We start from the raw sequence: 18640 nt of genomic DNA on the forward strand, positions 1-18640 counted from the left end.
CACTCAGGAGCTCCGCCTCTTCATACACATTCAGAGCTCTGCCTCTTCATACACACTCAGGAGCTCCGCCTCTTCATACACACTCAGGGCTCCGCCTTTTCATACACACTCAGGAGCTCCGCCTCTTCATACACATTCAGAGCTCTGCCTCTTCATACACACTCAGGAGCTCCGCCTCTTCATACACACTCAGGGCTCCGCCTCTTCATACACACTCAGGAGCTCCGCCTCTTCATACACACTAAGGAGCTCCGCCTCTTCATACACACTCAGGAGCTCCGCCTCTTCATACACACTCAGGAGCTCAGCCTCTTCATACACACTCAGAAGCTCCGCCTCTTCATACACACTAAGGAGCTCCGCCTCTTCATACACACTCAGGAGCTCCGCCTCTTCATACACACTCAGAAGCTCCGCCTCTTCATACACACTCAGGAGCTCCGCCTCTTCATACACACTCAGGGCTCCGCCTCTTCATACACACTCAGGGCTCTGCCTCCTTATACACAATCAGGGCTTCGCCTCATCACACACACTCAGGGGCTGCGCCTCTTCATACACACTCAGGAGCTCCGCCTCTTCATACACACTCAGGAGCTCCACCTCTTCATACACACTCAGGGCTCTGCCTCCTTATACACACTCAGAGCTCCGCCTCTTCATACACACTTTAAAGCTCCGCCTCTTCATACACACTCAGGGGCTCCGCCTCTTCATACACACTCAGGGGCTCCGCCTCTTTATACACACTCAGGGCTCTGCCTCTTCATACACTCAGGAGCTCCGCCTCTTCATACAAACTCAGGGAGGAGAGAAAGGGGAAGGATATACAGTACAAACACACACAGCACAAGGCCGCGTTCACACTATAAGATGTTTCACTGGGCTGCAGTTCCTCTGAGCTCCACAAGGTGGTGATCTCACCTCTACCCAGACAGGAAGTCTCTATGGAATACAGACAGGAAGTGATGTCAGGTACAGACAGGACAATGAGGACATTCCATTTGGTAGGACGTAGCGAGACGAGTCAGAAGACACTGCAGGAAATGGCGGCGGAAGAGGTAATATGTAGATTAACCCCTTCAGGGGTATCTGTTGATGATTAATATATCTTGCTTCCAAAGCTGGCCATACATGGTTCAGTTTTATCGTTCAGCCAGTGGGGTGAGGGAAAAAAACTGAACCGTTTTCCCCATCCACCCATAGGAGGGGGCTGGGAGAATCCTCCCCGCTGCACTATTGTATTCTGACAATGGGAGGCGCTCCTCCGCTCTCAGAATACACAGATCAGTGATGAAGCTATTGGCTGCAGCCGCTGATCGAGTGACTTTTATCCGGCAGTGACCACACATGGATGGAAATGTGACCGATCCCTGCTGAACCAGCTGAATTTCCATGTATATATGGTCACCTTAAGTGACTTCCTCTCCAGCACTTCATCTCCTTCATTATGTAAGTCATGCTGAGATAATCTCTAGGGATGAGCTTGATGTTCGGGTCGAACATAAGTTCGACTCAAACATCAGGCGTTCGCCGAATAACGAACATTATGGGGCATTAGCCGAAAATTTGAGCAATCCCGAATGCCCCATAATGCACATGCAGTGCATTGTTGTATGATGATTGGCCAAAGCATGCACCTGACATGCATGCTTTGGCTAATCCCAGCTCCCTCTGCTAAGAGCCATAATTGACCAAAGTCAGGGTGCCTTTGGCCAATCATGGCTTGGGAAGACTCCCCACACTATATAAGGCTGCCTACATGGCGGTCCTGTGTAGTGTGTTGTTGGTGTGGATGGAGAGATAGTGTGATTTTAAATTAAGCTGGCATGTTATTCAGTTAGCTGCAGTGTATTTGGCTGAGAGTCTGTGTGTATGAATATATATATATATATATATATATATATATATATATATATATATATATATATATATATATATATATATATATATATATATATATACACTCCTAATCCAGTGTAGCCTAAATCTACAGTGCATTTTGTGGTTTACTATTTCTAATACACTTCAGGTGGTGTCTTAATAAATATATATAATATATATATACTGCATCCAGTGTAGCCTATATCTACAGTGCATTCCGTGGTGTACTGTTTCTACTACACTTCTGGTGGTGTACACAGTACACAATACAGTGCAGCTGTAGTAGAGTTGCTACTTCTTTTCTGGTGGTGTACACAGTATCTAATACAGTGTAGTGTGGTGTTGAAAAACCGCATATACATCATGTCCATAAGGCCACCAAGGAGAGGCAGATGCTCACAAGCCACTAAAAGAGGGCAAGCAGGCTCTGTGTCTAGAGGCAACAGTGCTGGTCGTGGACATGGTGCATCCTCTGCAGGTGGCCGCGGGGCACGCTTGTCCTTTTTTTCTGCTGTTGGCCGTGTTATTGAGCCAGAACATGCAGAAGAGTTGGTAGAGTGGATAACAAATCTGTCCTCATCCTATGTCACCCAGGCTCAGAGTAGTTTGCCTTCCAATGCAGCTGCCAAGTGGCCTATTCCACCGGTTTCTTTTCCACAGTCACTTCTTCCCTAGCCCCAACATCATGCACAGAGGAGTCCACCAAACTATTCGACCACAGTGTCGGGTACATTCTGCTAGAGGATGTTCAGCGATTTGAAGGCTCCGATGATGGTACCCAGGTTGAAGAAGGGAGTAACATGAGCCTAGAGAGAAGGGGTGCCCAAGAAGGACAATAAACTGGCAGTCATGTTCCCCCCAGCTGCAGCATACTGCCAAGTTTGCTCCAGTGACGAGCAGGGAGGGGGTGATGAGGTCACTGACTCTACTTGGGTGCCTGATAGAAGAGAGGAGGAGGCATATCTCCAATGAGGCAGGATGCCTTCCAGGGGGTAGCTTAAGGGCAGCCACCCTATTGCATCACACCGCAGAGCTCCGCAGGTGCAGGGCGCTGCTGACTCCCCGCTGATTTTGAAAAGTTCCTTGGTGTGGGCCTTTTTTGACACCTGTGCAGCAGATTGCACCGTTGCTGTTTGCAACTTATGTCTGAAGCAGATCAAGCGTGGCCAAAACAGCAGCCGCTTGGGCACCACATGCTTGACCAGACATATGACGACCTCCCATGCAGTCCGTTGGCAAGAGCACTTGAAAACCCTACATCAAAGAAAAAGGCAGACTTCTCCTTGCTCCTCATCTCCAACCCCACTATACCTCCAGTCCTTTTAAAAACCTGCACTGAGAGGAATAAAGGTATAGCAATAGGTGTCCCAAGTACTTGCAGCCAATCTGCTAGCAGTACACCACCATCTGATTTTTTAGCAGGCAAATTTCCCTACACCAGTTGCTAAACCATAAAAATAAATTTGGTCCCAGTCATCCACATGCTCAGCGTCTGAATGCTAGCTTGGCCAAATTGCTAGCACTGCAACTTCTGCTTTTTCAGCTGGTACACTGCCCTATTTTGTGAATTTGTGGAATGTGCGGTACCTCAGTGGCAGGTTTCAAAATGCAATTTATTTTCATGGAAGGCCATTCTGGCTCTCTACCGGCATGTGGAAGGCAATGTTTTGGCCTCGGACAGGGCGGTCAGCAGTAAGGTGCATATTACCGCTGACTCATGGTGCAGCAGTGAAGGATGTAGGACAGGGTTTAGTATTGTTGGAGTTTGTTCTGCCACCACGCCTCCAAAATGCTAGTGGTGATTCTGCCAAAGCTCTCTCCTCCACCCCCTCCTCTTCTTCTTCCTCTATGGCCTCTTCCTCTGCAGATTTGTCCTCTGAATCAGTGATGCTCCGTAAGCGTTCAAGGGGCTACGCAAGCACTCAGGCAAAAAGATGCCATGCGGTGCTTGAGTTGGTCTGCTTAGGGGACAGGAGGCACACTGGGGCAGAGATTCTATCAGCTCTGCAGGGGCAGGCTCAGAGGTGGTTTACGCCACACCAGCTTCAGCCAGGAATGGTTGTATGCGACAATGGCACCAACCTCCTCTCCTCCCTCTGACAGGGACACTTGACCCATGTTCCCCATTTGGCTCATGTCCTGAATTTGGTGGTGCAGCAGTTTTTGACAAGATACCCAGGCTTAAAAAATCTCCTGAGGCAGGCCAGTAAAGTCCGTGGTCATTTCCACCAATCATACAATGCCAGTGCTCGGCTGGCTTACATTAAAGGGAATGCAACCTGCCCACCAACCGCCTCATTTGTGACATGCCCACCAGGTGGAACTCAATGTTGGCAATGCTGCAGTAGCTGCACACACAGCAGAGGGTCATCAATGAGTAACTGTGTGAGTATGGCATCAGGACAGGGTCAGGGGAGCTTGGCTTCTTTTCGTCTTGCCAGTGGCTACTGATCAAGGATGCATGCACTGTCCTGTCACCATTTGTGGAGGCCACAAGGATGGTGAGCAGTGACAATGCATGCATCAGTGATACTGTCCCTCTTGTCTTCCTGATGGAGCACACACTTTGTGGAATAATGGACAGAGCACTTGAGGCAGAACAGCGGGAGGAAGAGGAGGACTTCCTTACCTCTGGCCCCCTTTATCCAGATAGTATTCCTGTGGGCCGGCCAAACACTTAGACCCCTTTCACACTGAAGCATTTTTACTGAGTTTTAGCGTTAAAAATAGCGCTCTTAAAACGCTCTCCATGCATCTCAATGGACCCTTTCACACTGAGTCCTGCAAGCAGCATCTTTGGAGCAGCTTTTGAGCGCTGAAAAAAACGCTCCAAAAACGCCCCTCTCCATTGAAATGAATTGAAAAGCGATGTAAAAACGCCTTACCCTTTCACACTGAGGCACTGCAAAAACACCCTAAAACTTTAGGGTCTTAGCGGTGCTTTACCAACACATTGGGATTGCAGATGAGGCTTCGCTCGAAAAACGCCCCAGTGTGAAAGGGGCCTTAGGAAGAAGAGGAGGATTGTGTCAGCATGGACATGGAGGATAACACTCAGCAGCAGTCTTCAAGGGATCATTTTCAGTCCCCAGAAACCAAAGGAGTTGTACGTGGCTGGGAGGAGGTTGTTACGGATCATGTGATCCTTAGTGACCCAGAGGACTCAGAATTGAATGCCTCTGAAAACCTACGCTGCATGGCCTCCCTGATTCTGCAAAGCCTGCGAAAGGATACTAGGATTCGTGGTATCAAGGAGAGAGATCATTACTGACTGGCAACCCTTCTTGATCCACGTTACAAGGGTAAGGTTGCAGAACTCATCCTGCCTTCGCAGAGGGAGCAGAGGATGAAACATCTTCAGGAGGCCTTGCAGAAAGGTTTGTGCAATGCATTTCCAGACCCTGGGAGGTTACAATTTCCTGGTGCTGGACAACGTTTTGCTGAGGCTTCATTCAGTCAGAGGAAGAGCTGTGGAGAAGGTGGCCGGCTGACCGATGTCTTCAGACAATTTTTCAGTCCTCAACGCCAAGATCTGATTGGTTCAAGCAACCATCGCCAGCGTCTGCATTACATGGTGTAGGAATATCTAGGGGCAAGAGCAGACTTGGAGACCTTTCCAATGGAGCATCTACTGGGTTACTGGGTCTTGAGAATGGACCACTGGCCAGAACTTGCTCAATATGCAATTGAGCTACTGGCCTGTCCTGCATCCAGAGTTCTTTCTGAACGCACATTCAGTACTGCTGAACGGTTTGTAATGGATCATAGTGCACCTGTCCACAGACTCCGTTGATGGGGTCACATTCATAAAAATGAATCAGTCTTGGATCAGCAGCTATCAAAATCCTGATGCTGATGTAACCGATTGAATTTTCTATGGATGTGGCATGTGGGATCCCTTGAGGACTGCCTATGCTGAGTGACTATCCTATTCCTCTCAATCTTGATGATGGTAGCTTCTAAGAATATTTTTGGTTTAGGGTACCACCACCTAAGGCCCAATTTTTCTGCCCCTGTTTAACAGGGGCATGTAATTACAATTATTGATCTAATATTTCGTAGCAAGGCCCGTTCCTGCGCTCACCAAGAGTAACTGTGAGGGCTTACAGTGTTGTGGCACCACCAACACCCCCAAAGGCCCAATTTTCTGCAGAGTATATAGGGCAGGCCATATAGTATATATACTGCTGTTAAGAGTATATAGTGCCTGGGGGCCTGTGGGGTCCCCACAACATTTTTATTTGGGTGTAGGATTCCCCTTAATATCCATGCCAGACCCAAATGGACTGGGGGGGAACCCATGCCGTTTTTCTCAATGATTTTCATCTATATTTCCAGGACAATACATTACAGCCACTAGCCGTTTTAACCACTTAAGCCCCGGACCATATTGCTGCCTAAAGACCCAAGGGGTTTTTACAGTTCGGGACTGTGTCGCTTTAACAGACAATTGCGCGGTCGTGCGACGTGGCTCCCAAACAAAATTGGCGTCCTTTTTTCCCCACAAATAGAGCTTTCTTTTGGTGGTATTTGATCACCTCTGCGGTTTTTATTTTTTGCGCTATAAACAAAAATAGAGCGACAATTTTGAAAAAAATGCAATATTTTTTACTTTTTGCTGTAATAAATATCCCCCAAAAACATATATAAAAACATTTTTTTTCCTCAGTTTAGGCCGATACGTATTCTTCTACCTATTTTTAGTAAAAAAAATCGCAATAAGCGTTTATCGATTGGTTTGCGCAAAATTTATAGCGTTTACAAAATAGGGGATAGTTTTATTGCATTTTTATAAATTTTTTTTTTTTAATACTAATGGCGGCGATCAGCGATTTTTTTCGTGACTGCGACATTATGGCGGACACTTCGGACAATTTTGACACATTTTTGGGACCATTGTCATTTTCACAGCAAAAAATGCATTTAAATTGCATTCTTTATTGTGAAAATGACAGTTGCAGTTTGGGAGTTAACCACAGGGGGCGCTGTAGGAGTTAGGGTGCACCTAGTATGTGTTTACAACTGTTGGGGGGTGTGGCTGTAGGAATGACGTCATCGATCGTGTCTTCCCTATAAAGGGAATGACGCGATCGATGCGCCGACACAGTGAAGCACGGGGAAGCCGTGTTTACACACGGCTCTCCCCGTTCTTCAGCTCCGGGGAGCGATCGCGACGGAGCGGCTATAAACAAATAGCCGCGCCGTGGTCCCGGATCGCTCCCCGAGCGGACCCGACCTCCGCATGTAGCGGGGGGGGTCCCGATCGGACCCCCCACCCGCTAATAGGCGAGGACGTACCTGTACGCCCATGTGCCTGTACGTGCCATATTGTGGACGTATATGTACATGCGGGGGTCGGGAACTGGTTAAATTACCTTTTTCCTTTAGAAATGTCATTTTACTGCAGGACTGTTCTAAATATAGACTATAGACACCCCCCAGGTACAAAATGTAAATGAATATTTCATTTTTATGGTTTCACTTTAAGTATTATCACTGCTCATTTATACATGTCCCCTGGGGCAGGACCCGGGTCGCCAAACACTTTTTATGGCAATAACTTGGATATTAGCCATTAAATTTAGCACTTTTGATTTTTCACGTTTATGTCCCATAGACTTTAACGTTTTTTTTTTGCCCGTTCGCATGTTCTGCTGCTGCAGGCTTGCAAATATTAAAAAGACAATGTAGTCATTAACCACTTCATCCCCGGACCATTTTGCTGGTCAATGACCGGGCCACTTTTTGCGATTCGGGAATGCGTCGATTTAACTGACAATTGCGCAGTCGTGCGATGTGGCTCCCAAACAAAATTGGCATCCTTTTTTTCCCACAAATAGAGCTTTCTTTTGGTGGTATTTGTTCACCTTTGCAGGTTTTATTTTTTATCGCTATAAACAAAAATAGAGTGACAATTTTGAAAAAAAATAATAATATTTTTTACTTCTTGCTGTAATAAATATGCCCCAAAAATATATAAAAAAATATGTTTTTTCCTCAGTTTAGGCCGATACGTATTCTTCGTATTCTTCTTTTTCGTAAAAAAAATCGCAATAAGCGTTTATTGATTGGTTTGCGCAAAAGTTACAGCGTCTACAAATAGGGGATAGTTTTATTGCATTTTTATTAATATTTTTTTTTGTAACTTGGTTTTACAGAGTAAAGACGGCTAATTCTATGTCTGTGCAGTTTGTTCAAACCATAACATGATATAAGGGGCCAGATTCAGATAGGTTACGCATATCTAAAGATCCGCTAACCTATCTGATTTACGATCCGCCACCGCAAGTTTTTGAGGCTAGTGCTGTATTCAGAAAGCACTTACCTCAAAACTTGCGGCGGCGTATCGTAAATCCCCCGGCGGAATTCAAATTCCGCGGCTAGGGGGAGTGTACTATTTAAATCAGGCGCGTCCCCGCGCCGATTGAACTGCGCATGCGCCGCCGGCTAAATTTCCCAGTGTGCATTGGTCCAAATGACGTCGCTAGGACGTCATTGGTTTCGGCGTGAGCATAACTTGCGTCCAGCTCTTTTCAGAATCGACTTACGCAAACGACGTAAAAATTCAAAACTCGGCACGGGAACGACGGCCATACTTAACATTGGCTGCGCCTCATAGACCCAGGGGTAACTATACGCCGGAAAAAGCCAAACGCAAACAACGTAAAAAAAAGCACCGGGCGGTTGTTCGTTTCTGAATCGGCGTAACTCCTCATTTGCATATTCGTTGCGTAAAAAAAACGAACCGCCACCTAGCGTCCGGCCTGGAATTGCAGCCTAAGATCCGATGGTGTAACACAGTTACACCTGTCGGATCTTAGGAATATCTATGCGTAACTGATTCTCTGAATCAGTCGCATAGATACGACGGCGTATCAGGAGATACACCGTCGTATCTCTTTGTGAATTTGGCCCAATGTGTTTTTTTTGCACTCCAGGAGTGAATTTGGAGTTTTCTAGAGAAATGCTTAAATAATCCATTATTTAACTAAACACATTAGATTTTAGTCAACTAAAATGTACTGGAGATTATGTGGACTAAATACGGCTAAGATTAAAACACTTTCAGAAGACTAAAATGGCACTAAAACTAAAATTCCATTTTAGGACTAAAACTAAATCGAAATTTGCTGCCAAAATAAACACCGATGTCAGGTTCCTATAAGGTGTCTATTTCTCCATGGAGGAGTGGGAGTATTTAGAAGGACACAAGGATCTCTACAAGGACGTCATGATGGACAATCAGCCGCCCCTCACATCACCGGGTAAGAGGAGACTTTATTGTAAAGGAGAGAGCAGTACGGAGGCTCCACCTAGATCCCCCATCATCTGATAAACACATAGAAACAATGTATTCAGTCAGTGTGTGTGTTTCCTACAGATGGATCCAGTAATGGGAACCCACCAAAGAGATGTCCCCATCCTCTGTATTCCCGGGATTCCACACAGGAAGGTCACACCATCCCCCACCATCATCAGGTAGATGAGGAACAATCACTGATAGTATCATTAGGATCTGTACATTATCTGCATTGTTACCATTGATGTCATTTTTATTCTATATTCAGAGTGGAAACCTGAGAGATTCTAAAGTTGAGATTAAAGAAGAGATAAAAGAGGAGGATGATGAGGATGGGGTGATGGAGTCAGAGTCTCTAAAAGAACACAAAGATCTGTACCAGGACACCATGGTGGAGTCATCCAGCTACAGAAACCCACCAGAGAGATGTCCCCGTCCTCTGTATTCCCGGGATTCCACACAGGAAGGTCACACCATTCCCCACCATCATCAGGTAGATGAGTGACAATTATTGGTAGTTCTGATTTATACACAGCATGTTTGTTACAATGAATGTTTAATTATAGTTTCAGAGTGGAAACCTCGGGGATGATAATATTGATGTTAAAGAAGAGTATAAAGAGGAGGATGAGGAGTATGGAGTGATGGAGAAGTTATCAGAAGGACACAAGGATATGATGGAGCCACCTAATACCAGGAACCCACCAGAGAGATGTCCCCGTCCTCTGTATTCCCGGGATTCCACACAGGAAGGTCACACCATCCCTCACTTTTACAAGGTTGGTGGGACAACGTATCTAGAACATGGGACTTGTGGGAGCAATATGTGGATATTTTTAATGTAAGCTTATATTTTACAGTTGATATTTTTCTTGGTTTAGGGTGAAGATCTGATGGATATAAAAGTTGAAATTAAAGCAGAAGAAGAAGAGAGGTATGTGAGGGATGATCAGCAGTCTATGGAGGAGGATGGAATAACGGGGACATTTATAGAGGAGGACACTCCTACAGAGATCAGCACAGGTGGGTCATTAACACTAAATACATTCCTCCACCCATACTGCTCACTGATTGGTCCAGAGTAGGGCGGGGACTGGGTGATATCAGCCTGTAATCCTCTGGTCACTTTCCTGAGCTGTGTTCCCCGTCCTGTATTCCTGTATTTCTCTTGGATAATCTTCCTTCTCTGTGCTGCAGACACAATTTATGTATCTAGACTGGATTTATGGAGATTTTAGGATTCAGTCGGCAGCACAATGTTGCTTTTCACCATAGGTGGTACTGGACATAGGCGCCTGGGACATTGGCTTTCAGAATTTTTCTCCAAGCCCGGGTCTGACAGAACAATTCTCCCAGGGTCACTTGTAGGCTTATGTAGGTTGACCTACCTACACAGGTGATGCTATTGTAAACACCCTCCAAGGAGAGTAGAGAACAGGAGGAATACGCATTTAGGCCCGGATTCACATAGAATCGCGTATCTTTGTGCGGGCGTAACGTATCCTATTTACGTTACGCCTCCGCAACTTTGACAGGCAAGTGCCGTATTCTCAAACCAAAGTTGCGGCTGCGTAGCATAAATAGGCCGGCGTAAGCCTGCCTAATTCAAATGTGGTAGATTTGGGCGTGTGTTATGTAAATGTTATGTGACCCCACGTAAATGACGCTTTTTACGAACGGCACATACGCCGTCCGTGAAAGTATCCCAGTGCGCATGCCCCAAATTAACCCGCAAGAAGCCAATGATTTCGACGTCAACGTAAATGACGCCCAGCCCTATTCGCGAACGACTTACGCAAACGATGTAAAATGTTAAAAATTGGACGCGGGAACGACGTCCATACTTAACATTGGTACGCCTCATATAGCAGGGGTAACTTTACGCTGGGAAAAGCCTAACGTAAACGGCGTATCTGTACTGCGTCGGCCGGGCGTACGTTTGTGAATTTGCGTATCTAGCTGATTTACATATTTCTAGGCGTAAATCAGCGTACACGCCCCTAGTGGCCAGCGTAAATATGCAGTTAAGATCTGACGGCGTAAGAGACTTACGCTGGTCGGATCTAATACAAATCTATGCGTAACTGATTCTAAGAATCAGGCGCATAGATACGACGGCTCGGAATCAGAGTTACGACGGCGTATCTGGAGATACGCCGGCGTAACTCGTACGAGAACCCTGGCCTTAGTCTCATCAGACCAGAGCACCTTCCTCCATACATTTTGGGAGTCTCCCACATGCCTTTTTGCAAACTCAAAATGTGCCATTTTGTTTTTTGCTGAAAGCAATGTCTTTCTTCTGGCCACTCTGCCATAAAGCCCAACTCTATGGAGCGTACGGCTTATTGTACTCCAGTCTCTGCTGTGGAACTCTGCAGCTCCTCCAGGGTTACCTTAGGTCTCTGTGCTGCCTCTCTGATTAATGCCCTCCTTGCCCGCTCCGTGAGTTTTGGTGTGCAGCCGTCTCTCTTGGCAGGTTTGCTGTTGTACCATGTTCTTTTCATTTGGTTATGAAAGATTTGATGGTACTCCTAGGGATCATCAAAGATTTGGGTATTTTTTTTTATAATCTAACCCTGACTTGTGATAAAGAATGAGGTACGGCGCAAAACCAATGTGTGTGAGAATTTGGTAATGATACCAAAAAAGACAAAAAGTGAATACAAAGTGTTAAACCAAACACTGAAAAACAAACCACCACCTGCCGTGATTAGCTATCAATCATATATATATATATATATATAGCAAAGGCTGAATAAATGAATGACCATCTGATGATCAAAAATATACACATGAAATACAAAAAGATAATAACGTTGACACAAAATATGGTATCAATAAATAAAAAGTCCATAAAACAATCCCAAGTATGTGAAAGAAATTTTGGTGAAAAATGAAATGCAACAATCTTCTTATAGTGGGTGTTGTGATAATTAGGAATGACACCTCCTTTCACCAAGTGCGCACCAGAGTGTGAGGCCTTGTACTCACGGCCAGACATGTCCGATGAAAACGGTCTGCAGACCGTTTCCATCGGACATGTCTGCCCGGGGACTGCCCGGGGACTTCTGTTCGATGGCTATACACACCATCGAACAGAGGTCCGCGCGTAAACAATACGCGGGGCGTGTCCGCGGTGTCGCCGCGTCGATGACACGGTGTCGCCGCGACAATGACGCGGGCGGCCCGCCTTTAAAATGCTTCCACGCATGCGTCGAAGTCATTCGACGCATGCGAGGGATGGCGGGCGGCAGGACATGTACGGTAGGTCTGTACAGACGACCGTACATGTCCGGGCGGACAGGTTTCCAGCGGACTGTTTTAAAGCAAGTCCAGGAAACAGTTGTCCGCTGGAAACCTGTCCGATCCGCCCGAAAATGGTCCGCTCGGGCCAACACACGGCCAAACATGTCTGCTGAAACTGGTCTGCGGACCAGTTTCAGCAGACATGTTTGGTCGTGAGTACGGGGCCTGAGAGATGTAGTCTCCTTACCAGACACTATGACCACAATGACACCCAATAGACTGTAAGCTGGAGCTGGATCGAATTCAATCAATCAGATGCTGATGGGTATCTCGGGCAGAAACACAAAAAAAGAGGCCCATAGTGCAGACTTGCAATGCAAATTTTTATAAAAAAGAAAGTAGTGCACTTACAGAAATTCGATGAAATACATGCCCGATACGATGTAACATATACAAACAGGATCTCAGCGTCCCCTCTCGTTCCTTCTCCTATGTCAGTCCGTTCAGGAGAGCGTGATGACGTCAGGACGCAGACCACACCTACGCGTTTCATCATATGTTGACGTCGTCTGGGATTGGCTGCTTGTACTTCTCAACATCGTCCCTTACTTGTTTGGAGAGTACCTTGGTCTTCATTGCAGTGTTTGGTTAGTGGTGCCCCATACTTAATTTTGCAGCCTCTGGGGCATTTCAAAAAGGTGTGTATATGTAATGACAGATCATGTGACACTTAGATTGCACACAGGTTGACATCATTTCACTAATTATGTGACTTCTGAAGGCAATTGGTTGCACCAGAGCTTTTTATGGGCGTCCTAACAAAGAGGTAAATACATATGCACATGCCAATTATCAGTTTTCTATTTCTGAAAAATTGTTTTATGTACCGTATTTATTGGCGTATAATCGTGTGTGCGTGTTATATGCCGATAAAGGTTGCCACTGAGGGGAAGGAGGGGACGAGCGCTGCTAAAATAGAGCCGAATCCCCTGTGTACTTGGCTCTGCTTGCATTTGCGCTCAGTCCCACCCCCTGGACAGCTCCTAGCATTGACGTCCTGGCATTGAACTGGTGTTATGTCCATCATAGGATCCGGGCCAAAGGGCGGGACTGGGCGTGACGCCGAACTGAGTACACAGGACATCTGGCTCTGTCTATTTCGGCAAGGCTGCAGATGGACACTGATCAAGCTGCAGTGAAAAGCAATGCTGCAGATGGACACTGATTAGGCTGCAGTGAGGAGCAATGCTGCAGATGGACACTGATCAGGCTGCAGATGGACACTGATCAGGCTGCAGTGAGGAGCAATGCTGCAGATGGACACTGATCAGGCTGCAGTGAGGAGCAATGCTGCAGATGGACACTGATCAGGCTGCTGTGAGGAGCAATGCTGCGGATGGGCACTAATCAGGCTGCAGTGAGGAGCAATGCTGCAGATGGGCACTAATTAGGCTGCTGTGAGGAGCAATGCTGCAGATGGACACTAATTAGGCTGCTGTGAGGAGGAATGCTGCAGATGGGCACTAATCAGGCTGTAGTGAGAAGCAATGCTGCAGATGGACACTGATCAGGCTGCAGTGAGGAGCAATGCTGCAGATGGGCACTAATCGGGCTGCAGTGAGGAGCAATGCTGCAGATGGGCACTAATCAGGCTTCAGTGAGGAGCAATGCTGCAGATGGACACCAATCAGGCTGCACTGAGGCTGCAGTGAGGAGCAATGCTGCAGCTGGGCACAGATCAGGCTGCATTGAGGCTGCAGATGGGCACTATTGACACTGCATTGATGCTCACTGGCCATTATTTTACTTCAAAGTGGTTTATTTAAAAAAAACAAAAAAAGTTCCCGGAAACTTCCCCCTTAACTTGGGGTGCGTGTTATATGCCGATTTAAAACAGGTATATATTTTTCTAATTTTACTTCACAAACTTAGACTATTGTGTTCTGATTAATCACATATAATTCCGATTTTTTTTAAAAATGAACTAAAGGCTGTAATGTAACAAAATAGGTAAAAAGCAAAGGGGGTGAATACTTTTCCAAGGAACTGTATTACCGTATTTATCGGGGTATAGCGCGCTCCCGCGTATAGCGCGCACCCCTAAAGTTGCCCAAATTCCTGTGGAAAAAAGTTTTTTTGTACTTACAGTTTTGGTGTCTTGCTCGGCGTCCATCGGCGGCCTCGTCGGGTCTGGGTGTCCTATTCGTCGGGTCCGGCGTCCTTCTGCAGCGTCCTCCCCGCTCATTTCCCACGCCGAGTTTGAATACTGCGCCGAAATATACTGAGCGCAGTACACTTGTGTATCGTCGGGCAGGCTTGGCTACTCTTGCGCTGACGTCCTGTACGTCCAGGACGTCAGCGCGAGAGGCGCCGAGACTGCCCGAAGATACACGAGTGTACTGCGCTCGGTATATGCCGGCGCAGTATTCAAACTCGGCGCGGGAAAGCGTATACCGCGCACCCACGATTTTGCCCTGATTTTCAGGGCAAAATAGTGCGCGGTATACGCCGATAAATACGGTATATTCATGGGCCTTATAAATTAAATGTCTTTAACCCCAATAGTTCTGACAAAGTGCTTCAAAAAATCACCCCCCCGCGTCTAACCGAGAGCAGTTGCCAGCCAAATATTCTGATTACATTGTATAATGTACTGCCTATCATTATTGCATTCTTTTGTTAATCGTCTGTTTACCTTGATGAATTTCACAGTTGCATTATTATTATTGTAGGGGAGTTAATGCCAAGAACAGCATCTGTAAGCTGCAGACTTGTAGATTGATCTACACAGGTGATGCTGATGCAAGAACACTAGAGAATATGAACAATGCACATTCCACTTCGTTTTTGGTACATGTCATTGGGTGGGCTGCTGTCCGATTGGACGCTGCCACTCAGATTACCATCACGGACATCTTTTGTGAAGGCAATGCTTATAAAAAACAATGGCTCACTGCAGTTGCTGAGCATTTTGCGTGTGGTTAGGTGAAGGACAGGAACCCACTGAATAGGGAGAATGCGCCTAGCATCAGGGAAAGGTTCTGGAGGAGATGGGGCAGCATAGAGACAGTCATCAGTGCTGCTGTTGGGAACCTTTCCACCACTAGTTCTTGCTGCTTACTGTCTACCAGGTGCTGTCTATCTCTGTTACTGTATAATCTGTGTGTGGTCTTCAGGATCAGCCCAGTCTTCATCTTGGTTGTTCTCCCCCATCCTCACTCTCTGACCTCTGGTCAGGCTCAGCCCTGCTTTTATTCATGACTAAATAAGTAACTGCAGGACTTCTTGTGTTGGGAAGATGACAATGAGTGATAGAGGGGGTGGGGACACTCATCTTATAATCCCCTCATCACTGTCACTCCTATAAAAGACAGTTCTCGTTGTTTCCTCACTCTCTGACTAAGGTCCATGAATAAAGAAATGATCTGGTAGGAGATCAGAGGACACATTTACTAGTTACCTTGAGGGGGAATTGTAAGATCCTCAGAGACAAAGCTGCCTGATGTGGGCGGAGTCCTGGTTTAGGGGAACCAATCAGCTCATGTCTAGTAATAATCTTCTTATTTCTATTTTAGTAGATGGACGGGAGATGAGGAAAACCTCAGAGGATTGTCTCACTTTGTATCCAGACTGTAAAGTAGAAGATGAGGACATCACACAGTATAGTCCAGGAGAAAACCCGACTACCTCAAATGTCCATCCGGCACCACACAGTGTAGATGGACCATCGTATTCCTCTTATCCTGAGGAACCTCAGACTGTGCGGGACGGTGCCGGACCATCGTATTCCTCTTATCCTGAGGAACCTCAGACTGTGAGGGACGGTGCCGGACCATCGTATTCCTCTTATCCTGAGGAACCTCAGACTGTGAGGGACGGTGCCGTCCTTCCAACGTATAAGGGGTTTTCCTGTACTGAGTGCGGGAAGTGTTTCCATTCTAAACCTAATCTTATCGTGCATAAAAGAACTCACACAGGTGAGAAGCCGTATTCCTGTCCTGAGTGCGGGAAATGTTTTTCACAAAAAAGCAATCTCCAAGTACATCACTTGTCTCACACGGGGGAAAAGCCGTATTCTTGTTCTGAGTGCGAGAAATGTTTTGTAATAAAATCACGTCTGGTCACACATCAGAGATTTCACACAGGGGAGAAGCCGTATTCCTGTCCTGAGTGTGGAAAATGTTTTGTAATAAAATCACATCTTGTCACACATCAGAGATCTCACACGGGGGAGAAGCCGTATTCCTGTCCTGAGTGCGGGAAATGTTTTGTAATAAAATCACACCTTGTAGTACATCTGAGATCTCACACGGGGCAGAAGCTGTATTCTTGTCCTGAGTGCAGGAAATGTTTTGTAATAAAATCAGCACTTGTCGAACATCAGAAATCTCACACAGGGGAGAAGCCGTATTCCTGTCCTGAGTGCGGGAAATGTTTTTCACGGAAGTCAAATCTTTACAGACATCAGAAATCTCACACGGGGGAGAAGACACTTTCCTGTCCTGAGTGCGGGAAATGTTTTTCAGACAAGTCCAGTCTCTACATACATCAGAAATCGCACACAGGCGAGAAACCGAATTGCTGTTCTGAGTGCGGGAAATGTTTTTCACAGAAGTACAATCTTTTGAGACATCAGAGATGTCACACGGGGGAGAAGCCGTATTCCTGTCCTGAGTGAGGGAAATGTTCCTCCCTGAAGTCCTGTCTTCCTGTACATTGGATCCCACACAACCCTTGAGGTGTATTAGTGCCTTGAGTGCGGGAAATGTCTTCTATATGAATGTTGCTGGACATCACAGCTCTCATGTGGGGTGTGCTTCACCCTGATAAACAACTCGGATATACTCCATGGCTGATCTTCATCATGTAAGAATTGATTGATGGCAGTATAAAAATAAAAATAGAGTCATTACTTTTCATTGGCTGAGTACATTTTGTGGTGTAAGATTTCACAAACACTCCATTTAAAAAAAAAATGTTGAAGGAATGTGACCAGTTTCGCCCAGATATAACGCGTTTTGGTCATCTTTTAACTTAAACATTGGATTTCCTTGGCTCCACCCAGTGGCCATAATGCAGCATTGCACTATTTTTACTGATTGAGGTATTTCAGGAAAAATACCTGATTATGGTCCCTATGAAGCTGACAATCATACAAAATCACTGTGTTAAATCACAGCCAGAATTTGGATGGACAGCTGGATGTTTTTTGACAGTCACATGATATTTTAGGTTCTTTTGTGCCGACCATAGCTATGCACTGGGTCATCCACGACAGGCCCGTCACTCTACGGGTGGCCAGTGAGCTATACGCTCCAGGGCATGCATATGACCGGTCTATAGGACCGAGTCGCAGCAGCCGGGCTGACAGTCACGTCCGTCACCATGCGGGAGATGGTCTGTCTAGGATGCTTCCAGCACAATCCTCAGGAAGGGTAAGTAGTAATCCCCTGCTTTGGCAGCAAGACGGAGCTGGTCATCCCTGGAGAGGTGGGTAAAAGGCTCTATTCTTCCCTTCTCCCCTCCCTTCCTTCCCTCCTCCCTAGGCTCTCTGAGCGAGCTGCTGGTGTGGGGGTTCGCCTGGGGAGGGCTTCACCTGAGGAACTGTGCATATACGTCCACTAAAGCATTGTTATAAGCTGCTTAAAGAGATTTTGCTTACCTGTGTGTCCTGCTCCATGCTGTCAGCGACCATTTTTGCTGTGATCCATGCTGTATTGCTCTATCTGCACTGGTGGCCATGTTCTTGTGGCCGCGCTGTATTTGGCCTCTATCTTCCGCTTGGTGGCCATGTTTTTGGTGATCCTGCTGTGTTTACTTTCTACTGCACTAGCGGCCATGTTCTTGTGGCCAGGCTTTAATTGGCCTCTATCTTCCGCTTGGTGGCCATGTTTTTGGTGATCCTGCTGTGTTTACTTTCTACTGCACTAGCGGCCATGTTCTTGTGGCCGCGCTGTATTTGGCCTCTATTTTCCGCTTGGTGGCCATGTTTTTGGTGATCCTGCTGTGTTTACTTTCTACTGCACTAGCGGCCATGTTCTTGTGGCCGTGCTGTAATTGGCCTCTATCTTCCGCTTGGCGGCCATCTTTGCTGTGATCCAGGTGGTGTTTGACTATTCATGCTCGGCGGTAGGGTTGCCATCTGTCCAGTTTTGACCCGGACAATCCGGGTTTTGACACATGTGCAACAATTCAACTGTCCTGCTGTGG

General features: G+C 46.5%; 1 protein-coding gene across 1 annotated transcript; it reads left to right on the plus strand.

The window, feature by feature from the left end:
* The first annotated feature begins 989 nt into the window (after positions 1–989).
* On the plus strand, positions 990–17143 carry LOC120935483 (gastrula zinc finger protein XlCGF17.1-like). The gene is made up of 4 exons (XM_040347534.1): positions 990–1061; positions 10066–10118; positions 15163–15280; positions 16290–17143. The coding sequence occupies exons 1-4, from the start codon at positions 990–992 to the stop codon at positions 17106–17108; spliced, it is 1062 nt and encodes a 353-aa protein (XP_040203468.1). The 3' UTR covers positions 17109–17143.
* Positions 17144–18640: the final 1497 nt, after the last annotated feature.

Source organism: Rana temporaria, chromosome 4 (genome assembly GCF_905171775.1).
Source record: "Rana temporaria chromosome 4, aRanTem1.1, whole genome shotgun sequence".
NCBI lineage: Eukaryota > Metazoa > Chordata > Amphibia > Anura > Ranidae > Rana > Rana temporaria.

What these genes read in the sequence shown, in the direction of transcription:
- LOC120935483 (XM_040347534.1), top strand. Translation starts at nt 990, where the DNA reads ATGAGGACATTCCATTTGGTAGGACGTAGCGAGACGAGTCAGAAGACA. An exon ending in AGGAAATGGCGGCGGAAGAG is followed by an intron (nt 1,062 to 10,065) that starts GTAATATGTAGA and finishes TTCTTGGTTTAG; the next exon opens with GGTGAAGATCTGATGGATAT. An exon ending in CACATTCCACTTCGTTTTTG is followed by an intron (nt 15,281 to 16,289) that starts GTACATGTCATT and finishes TATCCTGAGGAA; the next exon opens with CCTCAGACTGTGAGGGACGG.